The sequence below is a fragment of the Podarcis gaigeae genome (genome assembly GCF_964106915.1).
Source record: "Podarcis gaigeae genome assembly, chromosome: 14".
Classification (NCBI taxonomy): Eukaryota; Metazoa; Chordata; class Lepidosauria; order Squamata; family Lacertidae; genus Podarcis; species Podarcis gaigeae.
Genome location: NC_139690.1, coordinates 27,746,857 through 27,760,576, shown reverse-complemented (window position 1 = coordinate 27,760,576; position 13,720 = coordinate 27,746,857). Strand labels below are relative to the sequence as shown.

At 48.9% G+C, this 13,720-nt stretch overlaps 1 protein-coding gene across 2 annotated transcripts in view; it reads right to left on the bottom strand.

Moving 5' to 3' along the window:
• ADAMTS7 (ADAM metallopeptidase with thrombospondin type 1 motif 7) overlaps positions 1-13,720 on the bottom strand; it is a 67,766-nt gene that overhangs the window by 4,253 nt on the left and 49,793 nt on the right. For both annotated transcript variants that reach the window (XM_083713050.1, XM_083713049.1), the window contains exons 22-23: positions 13,546-13,692; positions 13,233-13,392 (exon numbers count right to left, since the gene is read on the bottom strand). In XM_083713050.1, the coding sequence (XP_083569176.1) occupies positions 13,233-13,392; positions 13,546-13,692 (307 nt within the window). The remainder of the gene's footprint in view (positions 1-13,232; positions 13,393-13,545; positions 13,693-13,720) is intronic.

The window sequence follows — 13,720 nt, the reverse complement described above, 5'->3', positions numbered from 1 at the left end:
ACAACTATAAGGTGGGGAAGATCACATGCACACTAAGGAATATGGAGCCACTTTTCAGACTCTTGTGGATTAGGATGACCTCAGGCTTTGGCAACTTGTTACAACTGGATCCATTGCCTGAATGATGATCGGTCTCCTAATCTTCCACTATTTTCTTTTTTTAAATACGGTAGCTTAATTTACACCCAAGAGGCTTCTCCAGACTCTTAATTTCAGCTGTGCTAATCCTCTTGGAGAAGCCCCCATCCCCCAATGCGGTGTGAAAGTTTGCTTTTGGCTGTTTGGGGGTCAGGTTGGATGAGGAGGAGTGTGTGGGATCACGGCTTGTTGGGACACACAATTTAGTTTTGTATGCTTGCTTCTAAATTATGGTGATTTTCTTTGCATATTATTCATGATTATTTAACTGGGGTCTTCCAACAAAGAGATTATTTAAGCTGTTTATAAAATTCCTTAACCAGCTGAAAGATGGTTAAGAAGGTGCCTGATGCTGTTAAAACTAAGCCCGTTGTCAGAGAAACGAACTAAACTTCATGCTTGAGAGACTGTTTTGCTTTTGTATTTCCATCACCCCCAACCTCTCTCCAGTGTAAAGGCTTGCAGTGGAAACAGAGCCAAGACCATCGATTTGACAAGGCTCCCCCTCCAGCACAAGAGTGATTTTCTGCTTAGCCCATTATCTCAGGCGATACCAGGTGAAGCCACCTCCCCCCACCCCATCGCTAATCATTTACAGCCAAGAGGAATGGCCTGGGATTAACCTGCTGCTCAGTGATGTGGAATGAGAACCAGGAGGCTTGCTTGCATGCTTGGCAAGGCGCTCAGCTCCTCCAATGAGCTCATGATCACTTTCTCTTTCCCATCACTCCCAAGGCTCAGAGCTCATAAACAGCTCACTGAGCACTGGCCTGACGCTGCCAGTTCCTCGCCTAGCGCTCCTCCAGCATCCCTTCCGCACGGTGTATTTATAGCCCTATATGGCCTAGGACCCTCGTACCTACGGGACCGCCTCTCCTGGTATGCCCCACAGAGAAATTTACGGTCTTCAAATAAAAACATCTTGAAGGTCCCAGGCCTCATAGAAGTTAGGCTGGCCTCAACTAGAGCCAGGGCTTTTTCGGCTGTGGCTCCGATCTGGTAGAACGCTCTGTCACAAGAGAGCAGGGCTCTGCGGGACTTGACATCTTTCGGCAGGGCCTGCAAGACAGAGCTGTTCCACCAGGCCTTTGGCCAGGGCACAGCCTGACTCCCTCCCTCAGCAATCTTTGCGGAGCTCTGGCCCAATGGTTGCCAGTGGCTTGAATTAATTAATTTTATAATGAATGATTTTAGAGTGTTGTTTATGCTGTACTTTTGTACTGTTTTATTGTTGTTAGCCGCCCTGAGCCCGGCTTCGGCTGGGGAGGGCGGGATATAAATAAAATTATTTATTATTATTATTATTATTATTATTATTATTATTATTATTATTGCACTCTTATACCACTTTAGGACGCAGGTGGTGCTGTTAGTTAAACAACAGAGCCTAGGGCTTGCCGATCAGAAGGTCAGCGGTTCCGTTGCTCGGTCCCTGCTCCTGCCAACCTAGCAGTTCAAAAGCACATCAAAGTGCAAGTAGATAAATACTTCCAGCGGGAAGGTAAACGGCGTTTCTGTGCGCTGCTCTGGTTCTTCAGAAGCGGCTTGGTCATGATGGCCACATGACCCAGAAGCTGTACGCCGGCTCCCTCGGCCAATAAAGCAAGATGAGCACCGCAACCCCCAGAGTTGGCCACGACTGGGCCTAATGGTCGACTGGGCCTTTACCTTTACCACTTTAACGACCATACTTTTTCACCCCTGCCAAGAGTCCTGAGAAATGTAGTTTGTGCAGGGTGCTGGGAGTTGCTAGGAGACCCTTAGCAAACCACATGTGCAAGCCACATAACCCCAAAGGCAGGACATGAGGTGGTGCTCAGTTCTTTGCCATGCCAGGCGTCCTCAGTCTGAAAAATGCACCTCAAAATGGTTCTTACTTTGGGGGGGGGGAGACTGAGGAGATGGCTTTGAGAGAGGGAAACTACAGTTCCCAAGAGTCTTTGGGGAATGTTATATGCTTTCAATGGATAGTGTGTATTGCAGCCACAATAGCCCCGGGTGCTACTAGACAGGAGCTTGATATTCCAAATGGGCTGTTCAACAATTCCAAATGGGTAATTGGCGAGGTGTCTTTTTAACTTATTGGATTGTACAAGGGACAAGAAGGGCAATCAGGATTAAATAGCTGGAGTGTGTGTCTACCTAGGACAATGATGCAGAGTAGACACTGCAACAAAACACCCCGCATGTGTGGGGAACCCCAATCCCACAATGAAGTCTCCCCGGGAGCCCCCCTAGAGCATTAGGCATCTCCCCCCGCCCAAAGGCAATGGCTGAAGAGAGAGGTTTCTTTTGCCTACTGATAAAAAATTTGTCTGGAACACAGGAGCCATTTCCTAGTCCATGGAGATTAGCAGTCATGACCTCGCACAGGTCAGAGGTTAAGACCTCTAAACCTCTGGCTCGCCAGCTCTATCACAGGCTAAACCTTCCCTCGCTTTTGCAAATCGCACATCAGGAAGTTTATTTTCCTGCAGTGTTCAAGTATTGTGAGTGAATAGCACCATCCTGCACAAAAAGGCAAAGCAGCTGTAGCCTAACCCTGGAAAACAAATACAAAAGGTCTGGTGTGTTTTTATAAACGAACCCATGCAACAAACAGGTCAGCAGTCTGGATGTTCCACAGCAACATAAGGGCAGCCTGCCGGATCAGTATCCTCTTCTCACAGGGGCCAAACAGATGCCCATCATGGGAATTCCGCAAACAGGATCCCAGCACAAGAGTCCTCTCCCCTCCTGTCCTTTCTAGAAACTGGTATTCAGAAGTATTGCTGCTTCCAGCTGTGGAGGCAGAGCACAGCCATCACAGCTAGTGAGCCCATCAGTACCCCTCTCCTCCATGAGTTTGTCAAATCCTCTTCTAAAGCTATCCAAGTTGGAGGCCATCACTACCTCCTGTGCACAGGAGTTTCACAGGTTAACTATGCACTCTGTACAGAAGTACAGTGGTACCTCTGGTTGCGCACGGGATCCATTCTGGAGCTCCGGTCGGATCCCAAGATGTGCGTATCCGGAGGTGCCGCTTCTGCGCATGAGCGCATGGCGAAACCTGGAAAAATACTTCCAGGTTTGCTGCACACATATTGAAGGATACGTAACCGGAGGTGAACGTAAGTAGAGGTACCACTGAACTGTGGACGCTCGGGTTGCAAATGCGATCCGTGCGGGAGGCACATTCGCAACCCGCAGCGCCTGCAACGCACGCGCGGGTTGAGATTCGGCGCTTCTGCGCATGCACGAGCACCGAAACCCAAAGTAACCTGTTCCAGTACTTCCGGGTTTCGGCGCATCCGTAACCTGAAAACGCACAACCTGAAACATCTGTAACCCGAGGTATGACTGTACTTTCTTTTATCCATCTAAAAGATATTGGCTTCTCAGCATCCTGATGTATCACCAGCTAAACATCACAATATAGTGATACATTGTGAAAAGCAGAGGGAGGAACATCCAGCATCAGTTCCAGCCCCACGAAGGAGGAGGCAACCAAGGCCCAACCACAATCTACCACTGGGTGAAGGCACCATTGCGCTCTGACCCTCAAACCAGTCCTGGACAATGTACAGTGGTGCCTCGCTAGACGAAAAGAATCTGTTCCGCGATTCTCTTCATCTAGCGGTTTTTTCATCTTGCGAAGCAAGCCCATTGACAGCTTAGCGGACTAGCGCTACAGCTGTCACGCGGCTTTCAGCGATCAGCTGTTAAGCGGCTTATCAGCGGAAAAGCTGATAAGTGGCTTAGCGGCTTAGGAAAAGGGCAAAAAAAGCGAAAAAACCCCGCGGGGGGACGCAATATTTTTTCGTCTTGCGAAGCAACCCCATAGGAAAATTCGTTTTGCGAAGTGCCTCCAAAACGGAAAACCCTTTCGTCTAGTGGGTTTTCCGTCTTGCGAGGCATTCGTCTTGCGGGGCACCACTGTATCAATACATCACCCAGGCCTCAACTGCAGCTGCTCTGGTGCTGTTCTCCAGATTAGTATAAATAGGCATTTGTAGTTTTCCAGCTGTGATTATTTCTGTCGGGGGCTGGAACCAGGAAGCTGCATTGTCAGGCTGTCAGGCTGTTGATCAGTCACAAGATAGCTTCAGGTTCTCCTCCAGATGCTTTGTATTGCAACTCCCATCAGCTCCAGCCAGCATGGCTGCATGAAGCTAGGGATGATGGGAGCATGGGCTGGGGCTGATGGGAGTTGTAGTCCAAAACATCTGGAAGCCAACAGGGTGTGAAGGTAGTCACTGGGTCACCATTATAATCTGAAGGAGGTTTACTTTTTGGGAGGTCTGTGGATACTGCCTTGGGTAGATTGTTGGCTAGAAACTCATACCTGTCAACAGTCCAGATTTGACCAGTGCACGCCAAAATCACGATTGGATGTCCTGTTTTCGGTGCCGAGTTCTCACACCAGTCAGCTGGCTCCATGAGAGCTTGGCACCAAGAGACTCCCATGCAAAAGAAGGTGCCCATGGAGGTGGAGGGAGGAGCTGTTGATGGGGCACATTGGGCCGCCTCCGCCAGGCCCAAACACCATGCCTCCTGCCCCACAATGCCCCCACCAGAGGAGAAGAAGCTGACAAAGATGAGGATGATAACAGGGAAGAGGAGGAGCTGGAGGTGCTGGTCTGGCGCTGGGGGAGCTGCTGCTGGAAACAGAGACAGGGAGCTGGGGTGAGGAAGCCCCAGCTGGCTTGCATGGGAGCACAGCACTGAAAGCCACACATCTTGATTTTAATCAGTGGGTTGTTGGAAGGTACAGAGACATACAAACTCCTAACCCATTAATTTTAGATCCCAAGAACTTGTAGGTTTTACCTGCCACTTTTAAAAGCCACTGGGGCAGCTATGGACATCTGAAGCATTTGCCCATTTAAGAAGAGCTACAAGCTACAGGATTTACTGTGTGCTTCTGGGGCCAGCACCGATAGGCCAGCCTTACAACATGGAATTTCTCCAACTGGGGAACAAACATTGGCAGCCTTTCGTGTGGAGGAGATATTTTGCAGCTGATAATGTAAGCGTCTGTTCTCCAGTCCCGTCCCCCCCACCAGACAGGCAACTTAAAAGCATAATGCTCAACAGCAAAGCAAACTGAATATTTTAATTAAGGGCTGGTTGAGTCCCTCCGTGCCAAATTATACTCAGCAGAAACTCACAAGGCCTCGATGGGATCAAATCCCTCTTTGGATATTATTCAGAAGGTTTACTCCTAAATCTGCTGCTAAGCCCGGAGGGAAGAGGTTGAATTTTTTCACAGGGTCACAGAAACAAACTTTGATGCACATTCCTAGATAAGGAAACGGCAGCTCGGAGAGGGAATTGCCGGGTCAGCTTTAAAAAGTGTGCAGGAGAGCCAAACTAGGCAATGTCTTAGCTACTTAGCGGTACTGTTAAATGCAGAGGCTTTTTCATTCCCTTCAGAAGATGCCAGCATGGACCCAGGACCTCAGCATGGGGATCTGGGGGCTTTAACCCTTTCCCAGCTGGAGGTTTCCCCCAGTGCAAACTGCAGGCAGGAGGAGACCAGTCCAGATTGGGTCCAGATCAAGGGGAAAACCAACCTCCATGGTCTTAATCCATATTGTGCTTGCTCCTTGCAATCTGTGTAAAAAAAGGAAAAACATCCCTGCATGCAAGGGTACAGATCCATAGATCATCGTAACTTTGCAAAATGTAGCGATGGCCTCTACTTTGGATGGCTTTAAGAGAGGATTGGACAAATTCATGGAAAATTAGGCTATGTGTGTAAGGCCACAGTGGCTGTGCTTTTCCTCCAGAGTTGAGGCCTGAAGGTCAGATACTAGGAATCACAAGTGAGAAGAGCACTTCTCTTGCACTTGGGTCCTGCTTGTGGGCTTCCCATAACGGCATCTGGCTAGTTGTCATGGACTGGCTGGATGCAGAGGAGTGGGAAGGCACCAGCTGGGGAAACCCCCACCCCCACCACCAGGGAAGAAGACTCAGAACCAGGGTACTGGTGGTGGGACTATGATGAGTGGTCAGAGGGAGAAGCCTGGGAGGAGGAGGAGGTGGTGTCAGAAGCTGAAGAGGTAACAGGGTTTAGTGAGCAGGAAGAGGCTGTGGCAGAGAGAAGCCCAGAATCAGGGGCAGAAGAGGAGGTGGGGCAGGGGCGGGGCCAAGCAGCAGCAATGAGGCAGGTTGCTGAAGAAGCCAGGGGGTCTCTACCTCCTGCTGCGACCAGCTCCCCTTCCTTCCTGGTCTCCCAGAACCAGAAGAGGTATGAAGAGGGAGCCTCAGGTTGCTGGGGAAAGAACCAGGAAAAGAGCCTTAGAGAGCAGGGGAAAGGCAGGTTCCTAGGAAGAGTTACTGTGATCATCAGTCCTGCACTTCTGGTTTCTTTGAATAAACTTCATTCAATGTTTTTATTGCTGACCTACCCCTGACTCTGGTTCCTGATATTGGTCACTGTCAGAACAGGAGGCTGGATGCTAAATAGCCCCCCTCGGGCCACTGATCTGAAATTTTGGGCACATGTGCCCAAGGGGCTGACTCCTCCCCTCTGAGATCATGAACTCAGAATCAGGGACATCGTAAGTTTCACATGTGAACCCAAGGGGGTTTACACATTTGAATTTGTCAGTGTGTCAGATTTGTCAGATCCCTACTCCAAGTCACTTGTGCCTTCATCCTCACTTGTTTGCATAGTGTTTGTGGGGAAGTGACATGACATCTGCTGTTTAATGCACAACCATCCTGGTTTGTTTGCAGAGAGGTTCTATGTTATAGATTCGAGCACTTCCTGGAGTATTTCCCCATCACCTTCCTTACTCCAAAAGCCAAAGTCTGGGGAGAAAGTGGGCTTGCTACATAATAGAGGGCATATCAACACCTCCCTTGCCTTTGCTTTTTCCAGGCACAGCCTGTGCTTTAAAGCTCTGTATCCGAGTGCCCCCCCCTTTTTGCTCCAGAGCTTTCCCTGCAAAAACTTGAACTTTAGTGCTCCATTGGCACAAACATCAATCCATGGAAAACCCGAACTGACATTTGCTCTGACTGAACACTAAAGAGCAGGTTTTACCAGGGAAAGCTCTGGGCAAAACCCCCAAAAACTTGGACATCGAGCTTTAAAGTGTGGACCTGTGCCTTGAAAGAGCGGGGCAAATAAGTGCAGATAAGCCAAATCTGAGGAGATTTCACCCCTCCCATACCCAAGAATCTCCTGATCATCTCCTGAGGTCTCTGCTGACTCTACATAGAGGAGGAGCAATGTACCGCTCTCTACTTAATTAGTCAAGTGAGTGAATATGTGTGTGAGAGAGTCAGTCAGTGTGTCGGAGAGAGAGTGCAAGAGATCGTGTTTATAGATAAGATTGCTGCTAAGAGCAGCTGCAGGCACTCAGAGTATAGCATTGATTTATGCTCAGAATATTTAGCTCTGTATATAGTTTTGTATTATAGCTGTAGTTATAGAATAAAGGAGGATATTTTACAGAGCTGCTCTCTGAGTGGTTTATACTCTGCAAGACTCTGCAAAACGCTGCTGCGCAACGACTGTATTATTGAGACAGTGAATCCGGTGCTCTCAGCTCCAAGCTGTGAGTCCACAGCACTGTGACCTGTTCCTGTGGGAAAGGAGGTCTCTGGCAGTGCTACCCAGCTCGCCTGGCCCAGTCGGGGCTGTAGTCCATGAGTCCAGTTGGTACACTGGCTCAAGGGCAATGCTGACAAAATCCATGTCAATCGGCTTTTAACTTGGAGTGTTTCAGATCCTGCGGCCTCCTTCAGTGGGTGGGACGTGCTAGGATGCCATTTATGTATACAAAAGTTGTTAGCTTTCGTTTTGTTCTAGTTTTATATTGCTTTTCATTTTTGCAGTATGCGTTAAGTCACTTTGAGCTTACTTTTTGTAAAAAGAACAACTAATAAGTGTCAGCAACGCCACCACAATTTGAATTTGCTAGTATGCAACTGAATGCCACCTGCAAAATAGTAGCAGACTGGAAGTCGTTTCCTTGGCTTTGCCTTTGATCTTAATTGCCTTTGTAATGTGCACCTGTTGGTCACCCACCCTGGACCTCCGGACTGGGATGGGCTATAAATCCAATCAATGCTACTGCAGAAAGGGATTTGAAAAGTGGAGACAGTGCTTTCTAATTTCTACAACACATCAAAGGAGAATTCAAAGGTCTTCGGGGCTTTATTAAGAGTTTTGGGGTCCCAAAGCAGGGGCGGCAGCTGAGCTGCAGACCCTTTTCTCTCTGGGGCAAGGCAGACAGAAAGGAGCAGCAAGGAATCAGGGGAAAGAATGTCTAGTTTGACCACAAAGGTCTCTTTCAGCTCAGCAAACAATGACATCACTGTGTCAGAGGTTACAGCTAACCCCACCAAACACCCCCTCCTACAGCATCAAAGGGGCAAACTGGGGGAAGGGAGCGAGTGGATATTATCTGGAGAAGCCCCCAGGCCTGTAAAGAGACATTTCTGCCTTTCCTGGATCTCGAGCTGGCTCCTACTGGATCCCCTTTGAACACAAAATCACCTCCATCCCTTTGTCTGGATGCATTTTGCACTTGGATTTTGCATTATTAGACTCAAATGTTTCCATGGAGATTCCTCCAGGGAGGAAGAACCGTACCTTGGAACTGGTTCCTGACCAGAGCAGTCAGGAAACGCAGCCATGGAGTTAGCCAAGAGTTGCAGAGGATGATGCTCTCTCTCTCTGCCCGCCCGCCCTGCCTTGCCTGCTACCACCAGCTCAGATGCTCTGAGCACCATCTGAAAGGTGCCACAGGAAGCTGTGGAGAAGAACACCTTGGGAATATTGCTTTGGTGCCTCTGATGGAGCCCTGCTTCCTCTCGGCAAGGCCTCTTATCTCCGGCCTTCAAGAGGGCTCTTTCAGGGAGCTATTTCTGCAAGAAGGACCCGGCATCTCTCTCTCTGCCAATCTTAGCAGCTGAGAGTCCTTCTCCCAGAGCAAGACAACTCTTCACACACACACACACACACACACACACACACACACACACACACACGATACTCAATAAATGATAGCTGTCAAGTGGCTCATTACAGGGACTAACCTGAGCATAAAATGGAAGGGCTCATGGCATTAACACCCCAACAGTTGTGATTTCTGCACTGAAGAGGGTCGGACTAGTTGGAGTCCCTTCCAATTATGTGATTCTAAAAGATACTGCATCTCCACTGATCACAGGTTTGTATCCAGCACAGAGCACTCATGCGTCTGTGTCTCCAGCTACCGGTCTGCTTCCAGCTCACTCATATATACTCTGGCTCTTTATCAAAGCAGCTAGGTGAGGAGGGTGGAAGAAAGGCCTACAGCTTGGAGGGCACCACCCCATCCCCCAGTTGTAGCTCTTGCTGAGATAGTTCAGTAAGGACGGCGTGAAACTCTTAATTTCAGGGATCAAGGGTTCGAGCCCCACATTGGGCAAAAGATTCCTGTGTTGCAGGGGGTTGGACTAGATGACCACAGGGGTTCATTAATTCTACAATTCTATGCTTCTAACCCATCTCATTCTTTTGGGATGCCAATGAGGACACTTAAGTGGCCAGCTAAGGTTGTTGTCTTACTAAGAAACTTGTCTGACTAGGTCAGCAATTTCAGTCAGCCAGACTGATCCCCCAAAAATTACAACCTTCCAAATGCCCTGGGGGGGACACAGAACATCCCATTTTCCCCCTCACAAGATCTCAGTAGTCATTTTGGGTGCTACAATCTTACACTGTGTCCCCCCCCAACCCCCCCCACAAAATTTCAGAGTGAGAGCGAGACGCAGGTCACGTGATTCACCCTGGCGCACGTGTTGGAAGCTGCATGTCCTGGTTTTGCATCCGGGAAAGTTGGAAGGTATGTTTCCAAGCAGTTTGGCTTTCAGTCTAACATGCAAACCAGCTTGCACACACATGTGCCTGCACACATGCTTTCACTCAAGGCATTTTAAAAGCAACAACTTTTCCCTGTGACAGCAAGGGGAAGGCGGGCTTCTGCAGCGACTGAAGGATCCTCCTTTGGTGATTTGCGCAATCTTGTTTCATGGCTTTCGGTTAATTTATCCCTGCTAAAGTTTGGCTCCTTGTTCAGTCTTAAACTGGGGGAAGCTGACAAGCCACAGCTGCACAGTGTAACATACACACACTGCTCTTCCTTCTTAACATTCTGTGTTACTACATTTTTATTAGCCTTCTGCAGCTGATAAGAAGCAAGTTTATTAATAGCCTGATCTTCCACATAGAGAATCCAGCATGGGTTTATGGGCTGCTGATGACTACATTTCCCACTTCCTAAAGGGAGGCAGGATGCTGGGAAGAGAGGCATCATCACCTGGGGCAAAAGGCCTGCTTCCGCTCAGGCAGCTCCTAATGCCACACAACCATCGCTTTTCTGCTATAAACTATAAGCAGAATCACCACTGACTTCTCACTCCCCGGGTGGGGGGTGGACAGAGTCCTCTATGCACCTGTTTGGGCCTCCCACCATGTTCCCCCATACACTGGGGGCACTGCAAGCAGGGATTGCCTCCTCCCCCTTCCGCCCGCCCAGTCCAAGGCTATTTTCCCAGAGGCATCTGGCTGGCCACTGCAAGAAGAACATGCTGCACTAGATAGGCCCCCATTTGGACCTATCCAGCAGCCAGGCTCTTTATTATGAATCCTAAAATGGAACCTCCACAGACAGAGACAGTCTACCTTAGAATGCTGGAGAACAAGCGTGGGAGGAGGCCATTGCCCTGGGGGCTTCCCATTTGGGGCATCTGTTTGGCCACTGTGAGAACAGGATGCTGGATGGGCTCCCTTTGGCCTGATCCAGCAGCCAGGCTCTTATTATGTTCTTAATTGTTTTCAAAGCCACTGCTTTGATCATTTAATTATCAGTTTCCGGTAGCTATGTCTTCAGAGGGATAAAGAAGCAAGGAGCCACTGAAATTCATACGGTGCCTGCCACGTTCACCAGTTCTCCCCTTGCAGAAGCGGCAACTTTAGTCAAGCATACACAGCCATAGCAGAAGCCAGAGACTTCAGTTGTTTGGTTCCTGAAGCTTTTCTTTACCTGGTCACAACCCCAAACACCATTTTCGTGTAACGCTGCTGGGTTTCCAGAACAGTTTCGGAGCATAAACATAAAAAGAAGGACAGAGGGGAAGAGAGTTGCCCTTATACAAATCCGTGGTGTTAGTTTTCAACATGTTCAGCTGCTTTGAGTTTGTTCATTTACAAATTCATAGCTGCTAGGAATCCAAGGGGTGTGTTTGTTGTGTTTCTATCCTGGAAGGTTATTTTGCAGATCATTTTCCCTAATGCCCCACGAGAAGGCTGTGAATCCCATATTGGGGGGTTGGAGTAGATGAGCCTTGGGCTCCCTTCCAACTCCACAATTCTATGACGTAAGACCACTCTGGGGTTCTGCACTAAAGACCAAGGGGACCTGACACCTCTGTGCCCAGGCCTGCAGCTTTAGCAAGGATCTGACTTCATATGGCAAGCGGACGAGACTTTTCCCCTCCTTCCAGAGTTCAGCAGGATATGTTTTCTTTCCCATCAGCACTTCCTGCCCTGGGCCATAAACCAAATAAAGGCCATTAAAAACCCCAGAGTGTTTAGCCCTCCACATTCCCTCACATTGTCTTGCATCGTTTATGTGGGGGGAAATCATGACCCTATACATCAAGGCCATTGTATATCCATCATCACCGCAGGATCTGTATTCCCACTTCATCTCTCAGCGCTATTACCATGAGTAACAAGTATTCTTCTGGAGAAAGGCATTTGTCGCAAGGCTAACATTTCCTGTGCCATGCCCTTGCACAGAAAACCAGTGTAATCTTTTGGCAACAGCCAGGACAATTTTACAGGCCATGCTGGATCAGGCCCTCGGGAGCGTTTGCATAGTTTGCATTTTTAAACCAGAAGCAGGCAGGTGGTGCTGGACCTCTAAGTGGTGAGGTGGAGGGGGGTTGCACCAAAGGGGCTTGCTGGGAGGAGATCAACATTTCTACAGTGTACTCTTTGCACTGATGGCTGATGGGAGAAGTGGCCTTTTCAGTGGTGGCTCCCCACTTATGGAATGCTCTCTGCAGGGAGGCCTGCCTGGCACCAACACCATCTATTTTAAGGCACCAGCCAATTGCTTGTATTTTTACCCAGGCCTTCAGCCCTTAAGGAGGTAAATTGCATAGGGGTGATAGGGAAAGAGCTGACTCCCCTTCCCCTGTTGCTGTGGCTCTGGTGGAATCTAGACACATATAAAAAAACACTGTGAAAATGCTTTTAAAAAAAGTTTTGAAAAATATATTGAATTTTTCTAGTGACACTTAAACCATTATATTTGAGAACATTCCACTAACACCCCCTGCTCCATATTTGAAATATGCAACATCCTGGCCATTTTACTCTCTAGCCAACCACTTCTGCCACCCAGCACATCACCATCTCTTCATCTAACCATGCTCCTTGAAAACACTGACTCAACACAAAGATTTTACTGAACGTACGGAACACTCCTTGCACCTTATCTGCAGATATTTTTTCACTCTAATAGTTAGGTTCCTCCTAAACTGGTTCTTACCAGTTCCATGGTCAGAGGACTCTTGTGTCCTCACCGCTAACACATCTTGCAGAATCTCTAACTCTCCCACCCCTCCGCCCTGTTAGAATTCCTGCTCCATGATTGCAGTCATGGGGTTTTTGTCTATTATATGACGGTATATGCTTTGACTCCACAAAGTGGGAAGTGACAGAGATAGGATGTTTGTGTTACTGTGTTCCGTGAAGTGGGACTATTGTCCTTTGTTCTTTTTATCTTTGCTGTCTGATGCTAGAGAGAGAGGGAGCCATGTTGCAGTGCTCCGTGTGTGTTTATATGTAAATAAAGTAGATTAGCCAAAATGCTGAGTTGCTGAGGTCTGTTATGCAAGCTGAGCAAACTCTGCAGATCCCTAAGTGTGCCGATGTCTGTTGGCATCAGTCGCTGTGATGTTTGGGCAGAAGAAAGCTTTTGAAGCTCCCGAACAAACAGGAGGGAGAGAACATGCCAGTTGGGCATGTGTCTCTGCCAGGGTCCTACTCAAGCATAGGACGAGCTCCTGACACGCCCATCCCACCCCACCCCACCACTTACTTGGTGGGCTGGGGCTGCAGTCCTGGGGGTTGCACTTCTGCGTGTTCTCCGGCCACGGTTCATGGTCGCAAAGGCTGCTGTCTTCTTCCACCTCCCCAGTCTTGGTGTTCATGCATTTCACCTGCCTCTTCTGGATGCCTCCCCCACACATGGCCGTGCACTAAAGAGATCAAAAAGGACTTCAGACCACCCAGCCACAGCCTGCATTGGACCACCCCGAGGAAGGGGGGGGCGTAGCACCCTAATTTCCAATCATCAAAAGTGTTCTGGATTCCTTCCCATCAGGGATTCAGAAGAAGGACTCCTGGCTTACCTGCCCCCAGGATCCCACTGTCCACTTGGTGCAGGGGTGGACGTTGCAAGGCCTGGTGTTGTTTGGGCGGAGGGCTTCATCGCACCGTCCAAATTCCGGGCAGGTCACCAGGCGTTCTTGCTCCCCTCCTCCACACAGCTCAGAGCACTAGCAGGAAACAGGCAGGTATCAGCTG